This window comes from Archocentrus centrarchus, chromosome 8 (genome assembly GCF_007364275.1).
Source record: "Archocentrus centrarchus isolate MPI-CPG fArcCen1 chromosome 8, fArcCen1, whole genome shotgun sequence".
NCBI classification, from domain to species: Eukaryota; Metazoa; Chordata; class Actinopteri; order Cichliformes; family Cichlidae; genus Archocentrus; species Archocentrus centrarchus.
The window spans coordinates 19,696,146-19,719,817 of record NC_044353.1 but is presented as its reverse complement, the minus strand read 5'-3'; the positions used below and the strand labels follow the sequence as shown (position 1 = coordinate 19,719,817).

The 23,672-nt window shown below is 39.4% G+C and overlaps 2 protein-coding genes across 3 annotated transcripts; one reads left to right on the top strand and one right to left on the bottom strand.

Moving 5' to 3' along the window:
* Positions 1-327: 327 nt before the first annotated feature.
* LOC115785237 (nuclear GTPase SLIP-GC-like) lies at positions 328-12,605 on the top strand. 2 transcript variants are annotated; one of them, XM_030736755.1, is made up of 16 exons: positions 328-531; positions 679-760; positions 1,635-1,747; positions 2,319-2,348; positions 2,423-2,447; positions 2,576-2,698; positions 5,436-5,523; positions 6,739-6,955; positions 7,042-7,263; positions 9,150-9,356; positions 9,456-9,631; positions 10,256-10,349; positions 10,429-10,516; positions 10,681-10,802; positions 11,351-11,432; positions 11,639-12,605. In XM_030736755.1, exons 2-16 carry the CDS (start codon positions 694-696, stop codon positions 11,707-11,709), a joined length of 1,725 nt encoding a protein of 574 aa, XP_030592615.1. In that variant the 5' UTR covers positions 328-531; positions 679-693; the 3' UTR covers positions 11,710-12,605. The 2 variants fall into 2 exon arrangements, with proteins under 2 accessions (XP_030592615.1, XP_030592614.1); XM_030736754.1 differs by having other exon boundaries at positions 399-531; positions 2,609-2,698.
* Positions 12,606-13,684: 1,079 nt separating this feature from the next.
* Positions 13,685-22,251, bottom strand: ccp110 (centriolar coiled-coil protein 110). Its single transcript, XM_030736753.1, has 14 exons — positions 22,075-22,251; positions 21,169-21,379; positions 20,409-20,537; positions 17,689-18,859; positions 17,408-17,529; positions 17,075-17,252; positions 16,430-16,539; positions 15,876-15,992; positions 15,661-15,762; positions 15,459-15,575; positions 15,244-15,317; positions 15,082-15,147; positions 14,895-14,954; positions 13,685-14,649 (listed from the first exon to the last, which is right to left on the bottom strand). The coding sequence occupies exons 2-14, from the start codon at positions 21,331-21,333 to the stop codon at positions 14,574-14,576; spliced, it is 2,487 nt and encodes an 828-aa protein (XP_030592613.1). The 5' UTR covers positions 21,334-21,379; positions 22,075-22,251; the 3' UTR covers positions 13,685-14,573.
* Between the last annotated feature and the right edge of the window lie 1,421 nt (positions 22,252-23,672).

The window sequence follows — 23,672 nt, the reverse complement described above, 5'->3', positions numbered from 1 at the left end:
TTTAAGGTTGTGTTAAGAACAGCATGCAGTGTAAAAATAAATCCCAAACATGCAAAGCTGCCTGCCGTGATGACCCTTGTGAATAAGCGAGCAGCTGAAAGCAACTTTTAATATGTTTTGTTTTCCAGTGTACAAGAAAACTCTGAGTATATATACAACTGTATTTTTTCTTTTTTTTACCTGTGAACTTTAACCCCTTTTGATCTAAAACAAGATAAAACCGATAGTCATTGTTGTTGCATGTCTCAGAGCCACTCCCATCTGCTGTGCACAAACACCACCTCTTCCTGCTTTTCTCAGTCCTGCTTTACGCTACACCCACTTTACTCAGACTGGACTTACCTGTCAATTATACATAAAGATCCAGCTGTACTTGCCTCCTGTCAAAAAAGTCAACCGTGCCTTCTGAGCCATTCAGTTTTTGGACTTGGCTTTTTGACTGATTTTTTTTCCCACCTGTTCCCAATCTGTGCCTCTCTGCTTACTTCATACCTTCATCCCAGCCTTTTTCTGCATTACCTTCAACAAAAGGTGAGCAATCTTTAATATAAATGTTTATGGATTTAATGTGTTTCTGATTATATAATATTTCCCATGCATTAAAGAAGCAGTTGATCACAAAGGTCTAATTTGTCAAGTAGTACTGTCTGATTAGATATAACATAGTTTATCTTTCAGTTTCAGTTCTTGGTCATGGATGATTTTGTGCATAAGAAATTGATTGAATGGGATCTGGAAAAGTGGATGGATACATTTGAAGGTAATGAGCACAGATGTTATGTAATATTGATGTGATGTAGTGGTTACCACACATCACAAAGGTCACTGTTTTGTTTCCAATCGTCTTTGGGGGTTGCATGAGGAAGGGGAGGCAGCATAAAACTTCCAAATCAAACATGCAGAGCTACCTGCTGTGGCGACCCCTTGTGGCAAAAGAGCAGCCAAAAGTAGCTTTCATGAACACTGAAACAGCATCAGTGTGGGCATAAATGCTGCAACTTTGTTCTGTAGTAAAATAGTGAGTGTTTATACTATACTGAAGTAGTAATACATTTATGCTAGCACATTTGTACATTTTATACAGAACGAAAAAAAGAGTGCTTTTCTACAGCATCTTGTAGGGTCCGTGTACTTTTTGATCATTCGTTTTTCCGTTTTGAAAACAGATATTAAAAAAACGAAAAATAGGTCTGTGGCCCACAGCATGTGGAGGGCACCAAACTTCAGTCTGGAGGGAAGTGAAATCTCCTACAAATTGAGCATACACTTAAAACTAGTCTTCCACATAAACCTAAGACAGGAGCAGTTTTCTCCATGGCCTACCTTAGTCAACAATGGAAACTAGGCCGTCCAAGTCCGTCTCAATTCAAAACAGAAAAATGACTGGCCCAAAAGTACACGGGCCTTGTAGGCTGTTACATCAACAGAGGAAAGTTAGATACAGAAAAATAAAATACAAGAGAATTAACATGTATTCAGCTCATAAAACCAAATTATTACACTCCCTCTATGACGATAAATGGCACTTAAATTTAAGTGCTGTACCCATACCTGTTTCACTGAAATGTATTTCTGTAGTAATTTGAAAATTATTTGTACTTCTGCATGATTAAGCTTTAAATGATTAATTACAGATAAAGAAATCACAGAGGAAAGTTTCTATGAACTTAACGATGAACTCATAGATAAACTGATTCCAAAAGCTGGACCACGAATAAAATTCAAGAAGAGACTCAAGCAGTTAAAGGTAATTGTTCTGAGTTTTTTTGTTTGTTTGTTTTGTTTTTGCACATGATTACATTTGGTATGATAAATCTAATTTATATTAATACATCCATGTGAATTTATGTTAGAATTACCATGGTATTTGCAAATTACAGAGTAACACAATAGTGGATTTTTATTTACTGTTATGGATTTGCTACTCTTGTAGCTCAGGAGGTAGAGCAGGTCACCCACTGATCAGAAGGTCAGTGGTTTGATTCCTGGTTACTCCAGACTGCATGCCAATGTATCCTTGCATCAAGTTGCTCTCTGACTCAAGTGTTGGAGTGTGAATATGTGTGAATATTAGATAATAAAAAAAAGCACTTAGTTAATCATGGAAGTGCTTGTGTGAATGGGGTAAATGTAAACGTGTTGTATAAGCGCTTTGAGTGCTCAAAACAGAGTAGAAAAGCACCATATAAGAACTAGTCCATTTACCATTTTCTCTTGTATGTTAAAAACTTTCTTTTTACTTGGCTATGATCCATATTATTGATTAGAGAGTTTCAGTTACTTTGCATTCAGTAGTGTTTTATCTGTTCTGTAAACAGGAGCAAGAAGAAGCACCTGATTTAGATCAGGTAAGGATTATATTGACTTTCAGGTGTGTAATGAACTGATTCTTCACGTATTAGAAATTTACATTCATCCTCAGGTTTTGCCATCCACGAGTGATGAAGGTAAGATACATGTTACCTTACATATTACAACTAATATTAATCATTTTCAAGACAGTAATGCTTTTGCTTGGACAGAATAACTCAGTTGAGCTTATTGAATAATAAATTTCATTCATTTCAAAACCCAGGCAACAAAATAATATTTTTGAGTCTCCAATCAGGAAAGCGAAAGTTTGAACATCAGGACAAGTCCAGCGAACTGCAACCACCAGCTAAAAGACAACGTAGCTGCAAACCACGATCATTCTTAGGTATTTGCAGTTCTCTATAAACAATGGCCATTCAAGAACAATAACACTTTTTCACTGTTCAAAATATTTTTTCATTGCCTTGCTGCTGTTAAAGTTATGGTAATAATATTGCATTTTAAAAGTCAACAGCATGCATGCAACCAGCATGGGGTGCATGCCTGGGGGGGTTTCAGTAGGCCTGTCAGACACTTCATTTTCCTACTGGGGGATTTCAACACTCATGGAGCAATGACAATAAGACCTTGACAGGTGTAACTGGGAGGAATGGCCTGCCTGATTGAAGCCCAAATGTGTTCTATTACTGGACTTCTGTGCCAATCACAGTTTGTCCATGACGAACACTATGTTTGAGCATGAGTGTGCTCACAAGTGCATCTGGTACCAGTACACCCTAATTTTGTAATCATGTTGTCAGATCTGTGAACACATGTCTTTGACATGCATGCTGCTCCTCTGAGCTGTCAGCTGATCACCACCTGGTGGTAAGTTGGATCAGGTGGCAGGATAAGGGGAGGATGCTGGATATATCCTGGTGTGCCCAAATGTATAGTAAGGGTGCACTGGGAACATCTGACAGAGGCTCCTGAGGCATTCAATTCCCACTTCCATCAGAATTTTAACAGCATTCTGAGGGAGGTATGGGACATGTTCCATAGCTCTATTGGCAAGGCAGCTGCAGCCACAAGGTTGTTGGCACCTGCTGTTGTAGTATGCCCCAAACCAGATAGTTCACATAGGAGGTGAAGGGAGCTGTCAAGTTGAAGAAGGAGTCCCATCAATGACAATTTTCTTTATTTAGTACATTTCATTACAAACTCAATGTGCTTAACACAGAAGATAAAAACATAAAAACCCATGTAGGTTTATGGTGCTTTAAGGCGGTGAAAACAGCAAAATATAATAAAACAAAGCAAATAGCAGGTTTGCTTGTGGGACTCCAGAGTCAGCTGGCAGGTAATGACTGGCCAAGTGAATCATCAGGTGACTCAGGAGGATAAAGCAGTGCTCTGCTTATGCAGTGTGGGTAGGGTGCTGCTGACTTCAACTGAGGATATAATCATGCAGCAGAACGAATACTTCAAGGATCTCCTGAATTCTATTTCTTCTATGGAAGGCATAGATCACTGAGATCACTGAGGTTGTCAACCCTCTGGGGTCTAGGGTATATTTGGTCATTTTTGACTACTTTTGATTTTACCTTTAGAGTTCATCTTAAAACTGTTAACTTTGATTGGTATCATTTTTGCAGCACAACCTCATGTTTGTGACTGTACAGTAATTTTTTAATTTTGACTTAATGTATTAATGCATTGGACCTAAAATCACATAAAAACATAAAATCCAAGTAGGAAAAAGTTTGATGTTTAACGAATTATTTTTACAGCTTAAAATTCAAATATAAATTTTAACTCTAAAAACTTAAGTACAAATATAGCAAACAAAAAATATACAGCTATTTACATTAAAACGCAGGCAATGCTGCGGTTGTTTTTTTGTGCAACTGTGTGCAGAACAATCGGGTGTCACAATAAGATGCCACACAAATTACTTGTGCCACTCAAAAAAAGTTCCTGTCCTCCACAAGTGGCTCATCACAGTTACAACTTGCCATCAATATTGTCTTTCAGCAACTTTTCACATGTTCCTCAGCAACCAAATGCCACATGGTGCTGTATAATTTTCTGGTTGTTTATGTGGTGCATTTTTCCAACAATAGGAAAGAGGATGCCACATCATTTCAAATCAGTGATGTTCAACACATCCGTCCACCTCTAGCTGGTGGCAGGGCACCTGGGGTGGATGAGATTCACTCTGAGTTTCTCAAGGCTCTGGATTTTGTGAGGCTGTCTTGGGTGACACGCCCCTACAATGTCACATGAAAGTCTGTGACACTCCACCATTTTGCAGCTATGCCAGAGTACTGGAGAGGAGAGTCCATCCAGTCAAGGATATTTGAGGTAACCTGGACTATGGAATATCCAGCCCATTTTAATGGGCCTTTCAGTGAGACCTTAGCCCATATCATCAGCAATAAATTGGACCCATTCCAAGAGGATGTTGGTCTCCACCAGGGCTATTCTTTGTCACAGATTGTGCTCATAATTTTTATGGATAGAATTTCTAGGCATAGCCAGGTGGCGGAAGGATTCCACATTGGTGGCCTTAGGATCTCATGTCTGCTTTTTGCAGATGATATGGTTCTGTTGGCTTCATCAGGTGGTGACCTCCAGCTCAGAATGGGGCAGTTTGCTGGCAAGTGTGAAGCAGCAGGAATGAGAATCAGCACCTCCAAGTCTGAGGACATGGTTCTCAGCTGGAAAATAGTGTTTAAGTATTTAACTATGTTGGGGTCCTGTTCACAAGTGAGGGGACAGTGAACAAGGAGATTGGCCAGCAGACTGTTTTCACATCTGCAGCAATGTAGATGTTGTATTTGTCCATTGTGGTCAAGAGAGAGCTTAGTGTGGAATCGAAGCTGTGGATTTAAAGGACAATTTCTTCCCATCCTCACCTATAGTCACAAACTATGGGCAATGACTGACAGAATGACATTGTGGATACAAATGGTGGAAATCATGTTAGGCTGGGCTCTCCCTTAGTAATATGGTGAGACGTTCTGGACTTTTTACTTAAACTGCTGCTCCTGCCACCCAGACTTGGATGGATGGATGGATGGATGGATGGATGGATGGGTTTATAGCTCTTACTAAATAGTTCTTAATTCCTATGCTTACAGAAACAATCATACTATCTGATGTAAAATACATCATGAGGTATGTCCATGACAAACTACATGACCAAGACAAGCTCAGTGTTTTCCTGAAGTGAGTATTAAGTTTCCGTATTCTGGGCCGGGCTCCATGCCTGATCACATTCCAATTTCACATAGAGATCTTAGAGATTTTAAAGAGATTGTTTTTAGTCTTGTCACAACTGTTCACTCGGATTGTCAGAAATGCAGTGGCTGAGTAAAACTGATGGTCTCTTTTCTTGAGAAAAAAATAGATATTCACATAAAAATATTTTGGACAACTGTCACACTGATCACAGCAGTATAAGTACACATATTAGTTGGCAAAGCCTTAAAAAGATAATATAATTTCAGTGTGTCACATGAATGAGTGACCACGATGATGCTTCCTTCAGCAATCAGCATGGCTACATCTCATAGAGGAGATAAGCCACGCAGGTTACCTTTATCAACAATCTTGTGACAGGATTTAAAACCATCGGTAACAATAATTTGAATTCTCAGACAAATATGACAGCACGTTATAATAAGCAGTATAAAATGCATTTGATGCAGCTACAAAACTGAAGGCCAGTGTTGGGTTTTGTAGAGTGATTTACCAATGTCACTCACAGCTGTTAAATGGTCATTGTTGTGGATGAAGGGCATTATTGTCCTAAAGAAAACCACGTTTGTGTGCCAACAAGTTTTTCTAGCATCATGAAAAATCATGATAACTTGGATCATGTTGATCCTTATTTATTTCATACATAAGACTCAAGATCTTTATGGAATGGAAGCACATGAGCACTCTTTCATTGTTAGGAATGCATACTTTTTTTTCTGCGTCTGCACGAATACAGGCCAATATTCACAAATATATTTTTGGTGTTAGTCTGCGTGGTGACGCAGCTCTTTTTTAGTTACTTTGAAGTTGTGTTGCTGACAGACAGCTGCATGTTATGAACTACTTTTATTTGCTCTTTCTCATATCCATACGTTCCTGAGGTAAATACCTAGCTAAATTCACTTTTTTTTTTAAATCAGCTCTCTGCTGCATCTATTGAAAAAAAAAAAAAAAAAAAAAGCTGACTATATAAAACTTAAAGGTCTGGTGATAATTATTTGTACAATAAATCACTTTCTGTCACTTTTCACAAACAAAGTCTTTAGAAACATTGTTAAAATAAAAAATATTGATTATACCACTTTTAAATTGTGCTTAAAAGTCTGTTTGCAGTCTTTCCCAGCCTTTTGCTACATATTTTCATGGTTGAATCAGTGAATCCATATTTAAAATCATATACAGGAAAAAAATCTGTGATTTGGAGACAGACAAGAGGGAGCTGGTTGGTGTCTTTGGTAAAACTGGAGCTGGAAAAAGTTCTCTGATAAATGCCATCATTGAAGAGAAGAATCTTTTGCCCTCTGGAAGCATCAGTGCATGCACCTCAGTCATGATAAAAGTGGAGGCTAACATGCACAGCTCTAACTATGAGGCAGACATTGAGTTCATCACAAAAGAGGTAAAATTTGTTTAACTGCAAAAATAATTTTTTTTATGCTTGTTATATGTCCTTCAATAAAACTGAAAAGTGTTTTTTCTTGTAAGGAGTGGAAAGATGAGTTGGGGTCATGGCAGCAGATTCTTGGGGATAATGAAGACGATAAAATGGAAGCTGATGATGATTATCGTGACATTACTGAAAAGCTGTCAGCACTCTACGGAGAAGAATGGAAACAAAAGTCCACTGAAAACCTCATGAACAGCAAATATTTCAAAGAAATTCCCGAATTTCTCCAATGCAGAAGGAAGATTTTGACATGTGAATCAGTAAGACACAAACTTTCATTACTTCGTAGAAAGCATTCTTGTAAGTGTGCAGCTCTGGGGTTTAATTGTTTGCATACCGCCTGGGCTTCAGTATATCAGCAACTCTGCAACCTAAGTACAAAATGTACATCAAATGAGGACATTGTTCACCAACAAAAAAATTCATCTGTTCTGTTTCACTGTATAATCTGTAACATCTGGCTTACATTTGAAAAGCAGGTTTAAAACTCAAGTACAGCTGGAGGCTGATCCAGGTCTGGTTTAGGATTTTTTTTCTTTTCATCTTAATAAGGAACCTTATATTCTGCTAGGTTCCAACTTCCATAATTAAAAGTTGTTCTCAAAAGGTTCCTCAAGTGCATACAAAAAAACCCAGCAACCTTACCCGAATAAAATAATCCACTAACCCCTTTAAGGCGGTCTACTTGTTCACTTCTGCACCTCTTCCAGTGTGCTGGATATTTTAGCCTCTACATGGTGCTCATATTTCATGCCTTCACAGGTCTGGGTGAGTTTTGATCTGAGCCAAGAATCCCAACATAAGTATCTAGACCAAATTTTGAACTCCATCCATCCATTTTCCTCCACTTATCCTGTTCAAGGTTGCTGGGGGCCTGGAGCTTATCCCACCTGTCATGGGGCGAGAGGCAGAGTACACCCTGTACAGGCCGCCAGCCTGTTATATAACATGTATAACCATGTAACCATTAATAACATTAATCATACAATTAAACACGCCCTTCCTGCCTTATCATTTAAAAAATCCCCATAACTAAAATTATCAATGTTAATTCAATATTAATTAATGCAATACAAAAGATTAAAAATATATATATATTGCAATATATATATTAAATATATATATTGCAAACTAAACAGTGGTGAGTAACCTTGGATGTCTGGAACTTGCACGTGTTTCAACTCACCAAAATAGCAACTCAGGTCACCTTATAATCTTGTTACTTTCCACCCCCTCGTTTGATCTCTGTTTGAATCTCAGTCCAGAATAAATGAGTTTTGAACAGTATGTAAGGGTTAAATTACTTTAAAGACGTCCTGCCGTGACCACTTGCACATCTGTAACTGCACTATGCATGCTTAAGCTTAAGTTGGAGGGACACAGACTTTAAAAGTCTGATTCTGTGCAGTGAAAGAGGGGCATGTTCCTATTTGTGCTCCTAATGAAATGCACTGACTCTGCAGTCTAAACCAGGGATTCTTAAATTGAAGCCTGCTGTTTGAGGTCCTCTTAAGAGGAAAGTTGGTTCACTTTGCCAGAGAAACAGGCAGTACATACAAGAAAATAAAGATCTTTCAACTGAAGGAAATTTATATCAAACAGTGGTCAAAATATTAAGTCTGACAGTGTGACATCTGTTTCTATTCACTACTAGCAATTAAGTCCAAGGGTGTAGTTGTTCGTTTTTTTTTTTAAATAAAGAATATAATAATAACTTTAATTTTTTTTTCTGATTGTGTTCTTCAGGGGTTTTATTTAGGCATTGTTCCTATTTTGATTGTTCGAAACATTTCAAAAAGGAAAGAATTTTGATGGGATTTCAGTTGACCTTAACTCCTCAGCCTGGAGGACTGTGATGGCCCAACACGAAACATGGGGATGCTGCATTAACTCATGCTTCTGGGATACATATTTCTAAATGTCATAATCTGATTATGTCTAAATCAACTTAAAAACTAATTTTTTGACTCACCCCAAATTAAACTTTTATCTGCACCTGTTTTGTAGTTACATTGTATTAATTTAACTTTTGAAATTAGTGCTTTTCTGTCATATTTTATGCTGCTCTGATTCTTTAATTTGCAAAACACTTATAGTGAGAAAAGAAATGAAACTGTCTTGCATTGTCTTGCTTTATTTATTGCAGGCTAACGAACTCTCTGAAAGATGTGCCAGATACACAAGAAGTGACTCTAAACAGGGAGATGGTAAAGATGTAAAGAGGTGGTACTGGCCACTAGTGAAGTGTGTGACTCTCAAGGTGCCAAACAACGATTTCCTCCAACATGTCACACTTGTGGACCTTCCTGGAAATGGTGACCGCAACAAGAGTCGAGACGAGATGTGGAAACAAGTAAATAATTCACATTTACTGCTTGTTGTTCTATACTGTGTGTCAATGTTGTTTGACAGTTAATTCTTTATATCTCTCATGTTATTATTCTCCTTTCAGATTGTTGGAGATTGTTCTACTGTGTGGATTGTAACTGAGATTAATCGAGCAGCATCAGAAAAAGAAGCCTGGGAGATCCTGGAAAGTGCCAGCAGCCTCATTGGAAATGGTGACAAATGTCGGCAAATTCACTTTATCTGCACTAAGTCAGATCAGATTGAAGATTCAGATGATTAGTAAGTAAATTATGATGCATAAAAAATGATAGTTTCATGGCTCAGTTTTAGTTAAGCTTTAGCTGTCAGACCGATGACCCCAGATCTGGCTCTGGAATACTTTGGTATACCAGAGAAGTTCAAGGTCAATTCAATGACTTCAAGGTATTCAGATATTTCAAAGTACTATTTTGCAAACCTATGCCATTTTCTTTCTAGAGAGAAGAGTTTTTCTCTTTGGTAACTCTTCCAAACAAGTCACACTCATTCAGTCTTTTTCTAATTGTTTTGTTGTAAACTTAACATTTAACATGCTAACTGAGGCCTGTAGACTCTGAGAATATTTCAAGTATTTCACATTCTGACTTTGAGGTGAATTTCCCAAGATGTCCACTTACAGGACGAGTGTGGCATTGTGTTAACACAAAACAGACTGTTCCAGACCAGCAAGCTGCCACCTCTGGTTTAATAGAGGTGCTCACACTTGTTCATGATCAATTAATCAAATGCAATTGATTGTTACTTATGGTTGTTACTTACCCAGTAAGGGTGTACTCAGTGACTCTATGTGGTCACAGTACTCATAGAGTCTTGTAAAAACTTTTGTTTTCAAAGGACTTTATGTTCAAATATCTTTTCTTCTAGTTCATCCACTCAGCTCCATAAACGTATAGTTGAAAGAAACATGCAGGTCAAGGAAGAAGTGAGGAAAGAATTCAGCAAGCTGAACGAAATTAAGGTGAGCTTTATAATGTATAATCTAACATGACTCTCCTTAATAACAAGAGTGCTTTAAAATTAAATCCTGTTTCCTCCAGAAACACTTCACTGATGACTGTTTCAAAGTGTTCACAGTGAGCTCCAAAGAGTTTGTAAAAAAGAAGTGCTTAAATCCAGATGAAACTGGTAGGTGAAGTCTCCTTAAATGACCACAGTGTAGCTAACAGAAAATGGATAACTCAAATGCATATTTTGTTTTAGTTTGCTTTAAATAAAAGAAATATGAATTGGTTGGATTTAAATTAAAGTATTTATTGTAAAATTGTAGTTTTCAAACTCATTTTTAACAGAAATACCCAAACTTCAGGATTTTTTGAAAGATCTCAACGACTGTCACTCAGAAACCTTAAACTACGTGTCTGGAGCTCACGGGATTCTGTCTTTGATTCAAGGGGCCAACTGCAGAGGAGTGGTAAGTGGTAATAAAAACTCATATTTTTCATTTGCCTCAGTTGTGATATTGTATGTCATATTTACAAAAAATAGCTATAATTATTAAAACAGTTTTGTAAAGTATGTACGTTGGTTACTTGATGACAGTACAGTAGCACAAAAGGGCAAAGCACACACACACAAAAAAGAACTACCAACAACATTCCAGAAAATTGGAAAACACAATTTTCAATTAAGTTAGATCAAATTGAAGAGGAAATTATTCATCAGAAGGGAGAATTAATATGATTCATTTTCTTCTTTTAATCCTGGAAGCATGTTGGAAGTGAGGAGAGGGGCAGTGTTATGAACAGATCATACTGTCTTTTACATTTTTTTCTTTGTCCAAGATTCACGTGAAGCCCTTTTTCTATGTTTTAGTGAAAAATACAAAATGTGTGTTGGCTTGAGTATTTTTCCCACTCTGAATGCCCTCTAACACATCTTAAGTCGTGTTTTTCACAGATACTCTTGAACTCATTAGGGTGGTTCTTTGATAAGTGATTACATTTTTTGGTGCCATATTAGAAACACATCCTGGAGACACTGCAGAAAACCATGAAGGAATCGATCGAACTCTCACTCAATGCTGATGACTGCTCGCTTCCAGGTAAATGTTTCCAACTATAAATATCAAGTAAAAGAAACAAATATATTTAAACATGTTGTAAAAGAAAATTATGTATACAAAAAATTAAACTTGACCAAAACATAAATATATCTAATGAAACTCAAACATATGGGATGAAAACTGAATCATTTGATTTTAAAAATAAGTACAAAGACATATTTATAATTTGTTTGTTTCTTTTTTAGATGTTTCAGCAGCGCTTGTAATGGTGAAGGACCATTATAATGAACTTGGAAGCAGTCCAGATAACAGATGAAGGAATCTCATTAGCTGGATAAACATTAATAGGTCTTTTTTTTTTATTATTAACTATTTTTGTTATTAATGATATTAGTGTTTCTTTTAATTACATGAGGGTTTATCAACCTAGAAGCTGCATCTATGACAAATTAGCTTTTAGTGATGCCACTATAGAAAACTGTGACTTTTAGCAAATTTTTGTGTTTTAGTGTGAGTTTTACAAACATTTGAAATTAAGGAAACATGGTACTGCACTGCTGAAAAAAAATAAATAAGGGAACACTTTTTAATCAGAGTGTAGCATCAAGTCAAACTTCTGGGACGGTCATCTGGTCAGATAGCAGAGAGGGTTGTTAATTAGTTTCAGCTGCTTTGGTGTCGATTAAATTATTAACAAGTGCACTGGAGGGGCAACAATGAAACAACCGCGAAACAGGAATGGTTTTACAGCTGGAGGCCACTGAGATTTTTTCCCTCCTCATATTTTCTCACTGTTTTTCACTAGTTTTGCATTTGGCTAGGCTCCGTGTTACTATTGGTAGCATGCAGAGGTTGCACAGGTAGTCAAAGTTCTCCAGGATGGCACATCAATACGTGCCATTCCCAAAAGGTTTGCTGTGTCTCCCAGCACAGTCTCAAGAGCATGGAGGAGATTCCAGGAGACAGGCAGTTACTCTAGGAGAGCTGGACAGGGTCGTAGAGGGTCTTTAACCCATTATCAGGACAGGAATATGCTTCTTTCTATAAGGAGGAACAGGATGAGCACTGCCAGAGCTACAAAATGACCTGCAGCAGCTCACTGCTGTGAATGTCTCTGGCAAAACAATCATAAACAGACTTCATGAGGGTGGCCTAAGGGCCCAATGTCCTCTAGTGGGCCCTGGCTCACTGCCCGGCACCAATTGGTATTTGCCATAGAATACCAGAATTGGCATGTCCACCACTGGTGCTCTGTGCTTTTCACAGATGAGAGCAGGTTAACCCTGAGCACATGTGACAGAATTGAAAGGGTCTGGAGAAGCCATGGAGAATGTTATGCTGTAATATCATTCAGCATGACTGGTTTGGTGGTGGGTCAGTGATGGTCTGGGAAGACATATCCATTAATGGATGCACAGAACTCTAATGCCGCATTTCCATTAATACCTTCTCACGTGGCTCGACTCAACTCGGCATGGTTTGGAGGCATTTCCATAAGTACCCACTCAGCCGGGGTTCCAAGCAACCCGAGACGATCCAAAAATGTGAACTGTGTTTGCACATCCAGCTGATTGTGCCAGGCTATTCCAATCATTGTGGTCCAAGTGACATGATGCACAGTTCAGGAGGATGATTCCTGACAATGGACCAAAGACCATCTTTGTGAAAGTGGAAAGAACAAATCAACTGAAAGCCTTCTTCTTGAAGGATATCAGAGGTATATATGTGGATGGTTGGCTTGTGCCTCTACCAAACTCACATGAGAGATATTAAAGTTCCAGCACAGCTAAGGTGCTCGCAGCAACAGGCCCTCATGTCTTTGTCTTGTATGTCATGGCATGAGACCTGTTCTGTTTAAAGCTGAAATGTTTGCAAGTCAGTTGAATATAATACAGAATGATTTTCTCGAGCATGAGGGTATGTAAAAATCATTAGAATTAAAGTCTCGCTGCATTAAATAGCATTGAAAAAACATTTTGGGCTCAGTTTGCTTTGGATTTGTGATGGTATTTAAAGTAAATTCAAATAATGGTCCAGTTCCTCATGTGCAAATAAATAGTCTTTAAAAAATTATGAAAAAATAAACATCACCATTGTTCATATGACTGTAACAAAGGCTAAAATGAAACGAAATATTTAAACAGAACCATTAACCATGCTGTAACATGTTTCCTGGGTTGTGAAACTTCAGTAAAGCAAACATGAGGAAAGAAGCTCATGTATAGACTTACAGGCTGAGTGGCTTCACTGGATCATGAATTAAGGTCCATAAAATTTAAATAATTGCAGAATTTATTCTGGACATAGGAGAAAAAACAATCTGACATTTGAAACAAAATAAAACATCCTTTAAAAGACAGCACAGCAATGTGAGAGAAAAACACACTGAATGCTACAGGTGCACAGATATGAAGTCAATGTGTGGTACCGCAGTGAACACATTAGTTCACATAATACTACAGAAACTGTATTTTATTAAAATGTCATATTATTTCTTGGTCTTCTTAGTTTATTTTTACTCAGTCGTTTCTGAAATAAAGTCCACACTGAATGCCTCGTGTGCATCTTGTGTGAAGCTACATAGGTGTAACAGCATGCCAGTGTGTAAACAAAGATACGATGATCATTTCAGACATTTAAGCTGAATACTTAAACACCCTGATATGATGCAGGGTACTGTAAACTCAGCATAAATAAATAAGCAGAGAAACAATCCACAAATAATTTAAGCCCTTAAAAAATTACCATTAATAAATCATGTGCATTTAAATATATTTTCAGGACAATTAAATTATGTGACTCTGTGTGCAAGTGAACAGCTATAAGCACTTGATAATAATTATATGCATGCTAAAACATTACAGATAACAAAGGCATAGTACTTAGGCACAGAATTTTTTTTTTCAATTTAGCTTCTTGTGGCTTACATTTAAGTACAGCTACTTATTTTTCCTTCATCGTAACAATCAGTTGTTGAGACAAATTATTTCAGCAGGTGGCAACAGTCTAACCAATAGCACTGTGATGGTGTTTGTCAGTGAATACATTCGTGTGGATTTCAAAAGGTAAATCCAGGACAATCATATTGTTAGCAGCGCTGACTAAAGTTTCAGTGGTGCAAGGTTTGTATTAAAAGACTAAAAATTCAAGTTCACAGGTCGGGGCGTGTAGTGTCCCGTTTTAGCCTAGAGAGTGTTGCTTCTTCAGGCTCTCTGAGCGCCTCACCCTCTCTTCTGGGGTTTTTCTGTACCAGCTCCTAAGAGAAAGAAGACACAATCACGCTGCAATGACCTTAAAGACATCAAAAGCAACATGTTTCTGAAGACTATTTTTATGAAGATGTGAATAAAATGATTTTGGAATTGTAATTAATTATCCAAAAAGAATAAATAAAGATGAAAAATTTAAGGCACTGCAGGCACTGAGTTAAGTAAAGAATTCCAAAAACTGGCTTCAGGCAGTGGGCGTGTTATAAAAGGTGTTTTACAAGTGCAGACTCACCCCTGACGGTTAAGCTGTCCTGGGGCAGAAGCATTTTGTCCTTGGCTTGGCTTCAAGACTCTACGAGAGGAATAATGAATGTAAATAACTTCTGGGGACAATAATCAGGAAATTACATCCATGAGGGAAAAATATGAAACACAAAATGAATTAAAAAGTACTAAAATCCCACAGCTGTGTTTCACACCTGTTGGTTGTGGGGCTTTTTGGCTTCTGCTGCATCTTCCTAGTCTGTGCTGGAGATTCACCAACCCTAAAGAAGCACCAAATACTCAGAATAAATACACCGCTGATCACTGGCTCTCAGCAGCATTAACATAAAACCGTGTGTTTTTATTTGTCATCTCACTTCTTTTTCCTGTCCAGAGACCTCTGTGTGGCAGCAGAAAGAGCCACTCGGTCTTTGGGGCACTTGGCTTTCTCCTGTAGGAGGGAACACAGTTTATAGCTTATAAAAGAATTGCTCATATTGACTGAAACAAACCACTTTCACAGAACAATAAATGTCATCTTCTGATTAATTATGGATATGTGATTGATTAATGGACTGTGTCTTCATGTTACCATGTCTCGCAGCTTCCTCTCCACACGGAGCTCTCTGTCCTGCTGCAGTAATGCTAATCGATCCTCCAAAGGCATTTCAAAGAAGATGTCATGGATGTCATACAGAGCTGCACGTAACTGAGGGAAAAACAAAGAAAAACAAGCATAAACACAAATAAAGATGGCCCTCTGCTGGCTATAGACAGTTATTACACAGTCATACCTGGGCCCTAACTCGCTCCTGCAGGGCAAGATCTTGTGCTGAGTAGGTGCTTCTCTTCTGTAGTGCTTCGGTTTGAAATGAACGGATGAACTCCTGTGTATCCTAAGGGCACATATATATATAGAAAGAGGGAACACACAGTTAAAAGAACACAGTCACTAACATTACACTCATGTAACATGTTTTTTTGGATGAATGTGTGAGAGCAAACCCACCACAATGGTTTGGCGTAGGTGTTTGACCTTCTCTGTTTTAAGTAATCTCCGTGTGAGGAAGCCGCGAGTGATGGCGCCAATTTGGCAAAATGCTTTCTGCTGATCTGCTGTCAGAACCTGGAAATTACAGCAATAAGATGATGGGAATGTGAAGAGCAGGACGTGGACAAAATCTGAAATATTAAGACAAATTAAATAAATCTGCACACACATGCACTACATATACACAGTTGGAATATATCATAATTTTCATGAGTTAAACAAAAAAGGTTCAGATTACATCCACCTCTGATGACAGTTAACAGTTAAGTGTTTAGATTTTATAATATATACAATATTTATTAGCTCACCTAAGGGCAAAATTGTATGCAAATGCAAGCACATATTGCGCATGATGTGGCTCTACAGTAATCAGAAATTGCCCTTGTTAGGGGTGTTAATAGTTGTTAGAAAAGCCACATTGATACTTGTTGCAGGTCCTTCCATATTCATGAATAAACGTGAGGTCAGAAACACTCCCATGTGTTCACTCCTGTTTTGCAAGATATACACACCAGACTTAGCCTCCCCCGAGGTTTGCTAGCTCCCCAAGCAGAACCCCACAGATAAAGAGGAGGCTGGAGAGATGGAGACGATGCACTAGAAGGGACGGGACTGGGCAAACCTGGAGAGAGAAATATCAGATACTTTATATTTAAAGATGCACCGAGAACTAGAAGCAAATTCCATCTACAAACACCAGTTGCTGTTTTACTGAGAAATTACGAGGATCAAGATATTACAGCGTGCAGAATTTAGATGACAAATAGCAGTGATTAAAATGTGTAACCATTGTTGTTCATCAGCAACTTGTCAGAGTATGTGATCTGTATTCCTACTACCATCCCTGCCTTTCTAAGTCAACATATTTTGCTGACATGTGAAAGACTGTAGTTACATCTGATGAAACCCCTAAACTCTGCTCTGTTGAGGTTACACTGTAACTGTAATTGTTAAACATCTACAAAAGAATACTTTGTTTTGTTTTTAATGAAGGGTAACTCATACAGCTGATGAAACAAAAGCTTCAGTATTACATTTTAGGTTTTCAAAAACAGAAATGGAAAAAGAAAGTTATTAGAGGAAAAGACTCAAAATGTCTCTCGAGTTAATGCTTTAAACACTTTTTACTCCAGTACAGTAGGACATTAAAGTGTTACCTATACTGTGTCCAGGTGATCGTTCTGATGGCGTGTGGACAGGGCTTAGTCCCGGGCACGAGGGGCTCATGATGGGATGGCGGTCATTCGTGGACCAACAATTCCAGCCAGAAGCATCCGCACTTAGAGGCCGCACACGCCCCTGCTCCTTCAGCCTTCTCTCGGTCTCCTCAAGCTCCTAAACACAGCACACGTTAAATGCATGTAATTTTTTAATGTACAAACACACATGCACAAAGTATATTATCTCATTTGGTCTGGAGGGAATAAAACAAAGAAAATAAATGCTGGCATTGCAACATTAAGTTTTGGTGTTGTATTCATTGTGCTGACCAGATGGAGGCGCTGTTGCTCTTTCTCCTGCTCAGCGAGGAGCAGTGACATCTGCAAAGCATGCTCCTTCTCAAGACGTCTCTGCATGTCCTCCAGAGCCTGTGCTCGCCACTGGGTCTCCTCTGTTAATAAGCACAAATGCATACAGATAAATCATTCATCTTTTACCTGGTCAAGGTATTATTCATTTCAGCTAAAAGATATAATGTGGGAATCAGACATCTCAGCGGGAGTTACAGTTTTAAATGTAAAAATGAATAGTTCACACCAAAGGCACTCACCTGTCTTGCGAAACTGTGCTTCAGCTGCCTGTCTGAGGACAGCTGATGTTTTCCTGCTATTGTTTGGCCCCAGAGACTCGTCTGCAGGGGTCATACAGGGCCTCAGCAGGGACGGTGAGGAATTCTCCATATCATACGTATGGTTTAATGGGGCTGCAGGTGTGCGCCGACTTGGTGCCAACAATGAAACTCCTGCCATGAAGCGAGGGAGCCTTTCCTGGCTGCGGTCTACATGCTCCCCTCCAGACTGGTAGGTATGCAGCTGGCTGTCCATGGTGTGGCAGCGCCGGCGAAAACCCGCAGCCAGATGATCAACCATTGAGCTGGGAACTGAGGCACTGATAGGGTTACAGTCCTCCTTCACTGGACTGGTGCCACAGTGGCTGGATCGACGAATGCCACTCCGGCTGATACTATCCCTCCCCACTGAGCTCCAGTAAGATGGGGATGTTGACGCCCCTGAGAGAGCTTCTCCCCAATCTGCCATACCAATGCCTTCCTCTGACCACACTGGGCTTCGAGGGATAAGGTCTGCTGTGCCAATAGGAAAGGAAATATGGATGTTGCCTGTAGAAACTGGGCGTGGTTTACGTCTCTGTGGACGAGGACTAATGCTGGACTCTGGATTGGGACGACAAGCAAATGGTTCTGGTAGACTAGGTGAGAGGCAGACAGACTTTTGAGGACTGGAGTCATGTAGCACTTGATGAGGGATTTGAGGTGGGCCAACAGGGCTATGGTGCAGACTGAATCCAAACTGAATGCCTGTGTCCGTCACAGGGCTGCAGCTCTTCTCTTCACTGACAGAGACGGTCTCCGGTGGGGGAGTCTGGGTCATTGAGCGGACAGCTTTTGATCCCTGCTGACTCTGCTCTCTCTTCACATACTCCCTTGATCGCTTAAGAAGGCTGTCCAAACTAATGTCCTCTTCCTCGTCTTCTTCCTCCTCCTCACTCTGTTCTTGGCCATCCACCTTCACTTCCTCCACTGCCTTATAACCATTAAGGATAAGATTCTCAGAGCATGGAGTGGCATGCTGATCATTTGTCTGAACCCCAAATCCAGGGTCTTTGGGGAGCCCAGGTGAGTCAGTGACCAGAGTGTAGCCATTGACTGTTGCCGATTTAGAAACTGGCAACTTGTCAACATCTTCATCTGATACTTTAAATACCTGTGCAAGATAACAAGTAATATTACACCAAAGGGTTTCACCAAAACCCCATTAGTTGAAAGCAGATCATGTAAGAGTGGCATACAAACAAACAGCAGTGTTGGTTTATAAAATCGAGTAATAATTATGACCTGTAAATAATTATCTTGGGCCATATTGTTAATGTTAGTTTTTAATAAAAAGTAATTTTACATATGTCAGTGGTAACAACAGACAAATCTTGCAGCTCACATTTATTCAAAGACTGGAAATGACAAAAGTAGAGCAAATTTGGAAGTGAGCAAGTGAAAAATATGGCTTTGGATGTTGAGCTGTCACAAAAAGACCATCGTCAGGTAAAAATAGCACGGCCTGCTGGGGGACTTTTTTAAGTCTGATAACCTGTATTCAACTCTGAGAATGTCACCAGAGACAGTGGGACAGACTGTAATTCAGTTTTTGTGCTCCATCATGAGACTGACACACAAAACTATTTCACATACACCAATCTTATATAACATTATGGCCACCTGCCTAATATTGAGTTGGTCCCCCTTTTGTTGCCAAAACAGCTCTGACCTGTCGAGGCACGAAGTCCACCAGACTCTGAAGGTGTGCTGTGGTATCTGGCACCAAAATCTTAGCAATAGATCCTTTAAGTCCTGTAAGTTGTGAATCAGACTTGTTTATCCAGCACATCCCACAAATGCTCGATTGGACTGAGATCTGGGGAATCTGAAGGCCAAGTGACCACCTCAAACTCGTTGCAGGGTACTTTATCCTGCTGAAAGAGGCCACAGCCATCAGGGAATACTGTTTCTGTGAAAGGGTGTACATAGTCTGCAACAATGCTTAAGTAGGTGTAATTGCTTGGTGTCAAATTTGCTCTAGATGCCCATGATCTTTGGGCCTTCAAGTAGCACGGCATTAAGAACAGGCATGATTCTATCATAGAAATCACTGAAGAACACTTCCAGAAATCACCGTCTGTGAACACAGTTCACTGTGCCAGACACAAATGTAGGTTAAAGCTCTGTCATGCAAAAGAAGAAGCCATTATGTGAACATGATCCAGAAATGCTGCCATCTTCTCTGGGACAAATAACATTTAAAATGTACCGAGGCAAAGTTGGAAACTGTTCTTTGGTCAGATGAATCTAAATTTGAAATTATTTTTTAGAAATCATGGACGCTGCATCCCCAGACTAAAGGGGAAAGGGACCATTTGGCTTGTTATCAGCACACAGTTCAAAGACCTGTATCTGTGATGGTATGGGGGGTGCATTAGTACCAATGGAATTGGCAGCTTTTGCATCTGGAAAGGCACCATCAGTGCAGGTTTTGGAGCAACATATATTCCTGTCCATATTTCAGCAAGACAATGCTAAAAAAAGTCCAGCGGCCGCTCTCCTCAGTTCCCACATGTTTACGGAGTGTTGTTAAAAGAAGAGGAGATGCTACCGTACACAGTAGTAAACACGGCCCTGTCCCTGCTATTTTCTTCTTAAAATGGTTCATTTTCTCAGTTGAAACATCTGGCTTGCAACCAAAACCATACTGTGCTACTGACCTGAGCCTGATCCAGTATGCCCTGAACCCTGGCCAAAAGCTTGTTTCTCTGCTGGTTCTGTCTGTCCACCTCCAGCTGGATCGCTCTGTGTCTGTAGCCACACATCTCGCTGCGCTGCTCTGCATTCAGCTGGAAAATTAAAATACATACACATAAAATGTGTCTTTATTCAGATAAAAGAAGCCCAGCTTTTCATTTTGCAGGTAAAAGCAATGTTATTACAGATTAGAAAAGATTAGTAAGGGACTGTTATATGTTTTGCAGCATGCAAAATGTTTTGTTTTGGTTTACTAGAAGAATTCAGCCTTGTTCTAGTGTATTTATACATCTTCTTTCGAATGGAAGAGAGCCTCATGCTGGAATCTTCCCGCAAACTCATTTAATCAGCAGACATGAGCAGATGGATTTTTCTGACAAACATCAAACAGCCTTGATGTCCCTCGTCATTAATCACCTTGCCACTTTTTCCCCTCTCCAGCTGCTGACCTAACAGACCATTCCCAGAGCAGACACTTTGACTGGTCTTAGCAGTAAACGTACAAGATGCTTAAGCAAGCTCACCTAAATGGAATGTATTTTTAAGTTTTATGACAAGCCAAAAAGTCTGCTGTGAAATGCTCTGTTGGGATAAAGCAGTTCAAATATTTCAGATTTGCTGCTTAGGTCTCACAAAGAAATGTTTGATTCAGTTTAAACCGAATCTCACATCTTGTATCATCCCTTGACCATGGATTCCTGTGCCTGTTCATTTCTTCCTTACCAGAGGCGAAAGCACAGCTCTTCCACAGAAGTGGATGGCAGAGCGAGCCTTCAGGGAGCACGGTGGCTCGCATGTTGTCTTCTTGAATTTCCCCTCCTCCTGCAGTATGGCCAGACTCCGCAGACAGAACTCCTCATAGCTTTCCATCTCTGCACACCCGCACATCCACACTCTGAGTAGGAAACACACACCATGTAGCCTCGTGGCTCAGCTGTTAAATTAAATGGAGAGCATGAGATTAAAAGGGGCCGTCCATGTGAGATTTGACTGACGAAACGAGACGAAACCATGTGGGAAAAGCTGAACAAATCACCTACAACAATAGAGTCTGTGTGACCTGAGTGATTTTATCACACTCGTCACATTCCTGCCATTCCTTTGCTTTCTGTCAGACTTTGCTGGTGACTGTCTTCCGCTTCCATTTCTCAGGGAAATGCAAAGGGACTGTCTGATCAATACCGTTTCTATTTCTGAAACGTCTGTCAGCAAATGAGAGTAGCCTGCAGACCATTCACAGACAGGCAGGGCGTTTGCGTAAGCAGGTAGCTTCTGTGTAGATGAGCATAAAATAATGCGGCTTTGTAATTATCGTGAGTGACACTAACTCTATGCAGCATATCTTATAACATGATAATCGACGGGATAGGTTTGAATTCAACCAGGGGTCCTTATGCTGCTGCTGGTCTTCAGCCGCCTAATTACAGTAGCCAATCCACGCTTATTGTTACATCCTGCAGAGCATAGGTGGGGATGGTTTTCTCTGTGAAACCGGCATTACATTAATTTCGGCAGCTTTTATGGTAATATTTAAGTATCATCCAGTTTTGCTGTCTTTGGAAGCTAGAAAGACGTTTTAGTACAGATGTTCCCGGCAGAACGACAGCTGATACCGGCGCTTATTCTTACCTGCTCAGTGGAGAAACAGAAATATCTCCTTCCTGTCTTCCAGCTGTTAGACACGGACAAATGTCGCAGGGAAAAAAAACAAAGTGGAGGCTTCAGCGACGAACCTCACGTTTATCTGCTCAATCTCGGTTTGACCATCATCATCTTCATCCTCATGATCAACTCTTCCGGGCTCCAACAGCGCCTCCTAGCAACAGCACGCGGGCCGCGTTCCAACAAGCTCGATGCGACCTTCCCCCCTTTCCCCGTTTATCCAAGAGGACTGATAACGATTCGTTTATCAGTGAATGTTTTATAATCAGGCTATAGCCTGGTGGTGCTTTGCAACTATAATGTCATTCAGCCAACAGTTACAACATGCTGTCCTGAAGACAAACATCTGTTTATGGACTCGAGTGAATAGCGCGCAAGGAGAGTACGAGTTCTTGGCAAGCCTACATAAATATCATTAATGTGATCTGTTTACAACTGTTTTGTACTCTGTTGCATAAATCTCTATTTATACATTTCAGATCAAATACTGGTACTACATTTAGATTTTGAAGAAAAAAGCTTTTCTGCAAGACGGACCCCAAATATGAAGTGAAAATTCCCATGTTTTACAACAAATTTGCTTATAAAAAGGGGCAGGAGCAAGGAAGATGCTCTTTTATTAAATTTAATAGAACCTGGTTGATTACATTTACTTGTACGTATACATTCGGTTTATACTAAGCATATTTTTTCTTAATGATTAATTATTTGAGTAAATAAACCTTTGACCCTACCTTATTGCTTATTACTTTGTGTTTATGAGGGCCAGACTAAATGCTGCAGTATCAGTTATTACTATGACTAGCTCCGGGGCTACAGAGGGTGATGCTATATCTCCAATTTTATTTTTTACTCTGTATTTAAATGAATGTAGGACCAACTCATCTGATGTTTTTAATGTTAAATGTGCTGATGATGGAGTTGATAATTGTTGTTTAATCGCAGTGGATGAAACAAAGTATTGCGCACATCTGGATGAGTTTGTTATTTGGTGTAATGCTAGTTTTTTGTTTTTTGGGGAAAACACCAAGAGAATGAAGGAAATTATATTTTTATTACAGGGCAAACAGGAAGACACACCAACAGGTAGCAGTTGGTGGTGACTGCACAGAGGTTGTAAATGAATACAAATACTTTGGGACAGAAAAACTCTGATGGGGTTTGAACACAAAAAGATTACAATGATTGTACCTCATGAGGAAGCAGAGACAGTTTGATGTGGACACACATACTGATTTTTTCTATCATTCAGTTGTAGAGAGTATTTTAACTTTTTGTTTTATTCCATGTTTTTTTTTTAACTGTCTGTAGTTAATAAGAACAAACTCAGTAGGATTATAGACATGTGCAGTAAGATTGCAGGACAACAACAAGGGTGCAAGACATCCTCAGTGATCACACCCTCTTCATGGTCAATACACCTTACTACCCAGTAGGGTGGAGATACAGGGTACCACTTTTGCAAACATCTCGTGCTCAGAGGTAGCATAACTATTAAACAAGCTCAGGTGGTGTGATGTGGGTGTCTTTTGCACATAGTTGCTTTGTTTTTTTGGCGATGTTGT

Coding starts and splice junctions, on each gene's coding strand:
- LOC115785237 (XM_030736755.1), top strand. CDS start 694: ATGGATGATTTTGTGCATAAGAAATTGATTGAATGGGATCTGGAAAAG. Junction 2,448..2,575: donor GCCATCCACGAGTGATGAAG/GTAAGATACATG, acceptor TTCAAAACCCAG/GCAACAAAATAATATTTTTG. Junction 10,350..10,428: donor GCAAGCTGAACGAAATTAAG/GTGAGCTTTATA, acceptor TGTTTCCTCCAG/AAACACTTCACTGATGACTG.
- ccp110 (XM_030736753.1), bottom strand. CDS start 21,333: ATGTGCGGGTGTGCAGAGATGGAAAGCTATGAGGAGTTCTGTCTGCGG. Junction 18,860..20,408: donor GCATACTGGATCAGGCTCAG/GTCAGTAGCACA, acceptor TATCTTGCACAG/GTATTTAAAGTATCAGATGA. Junction 15,993..16,429: donor CTCGGGGGAGGCTAAGTCTG/GTGTGTATATCT, acceptor TGTAATTTCCAG/GTTCTGACAGCAGATCAGCA.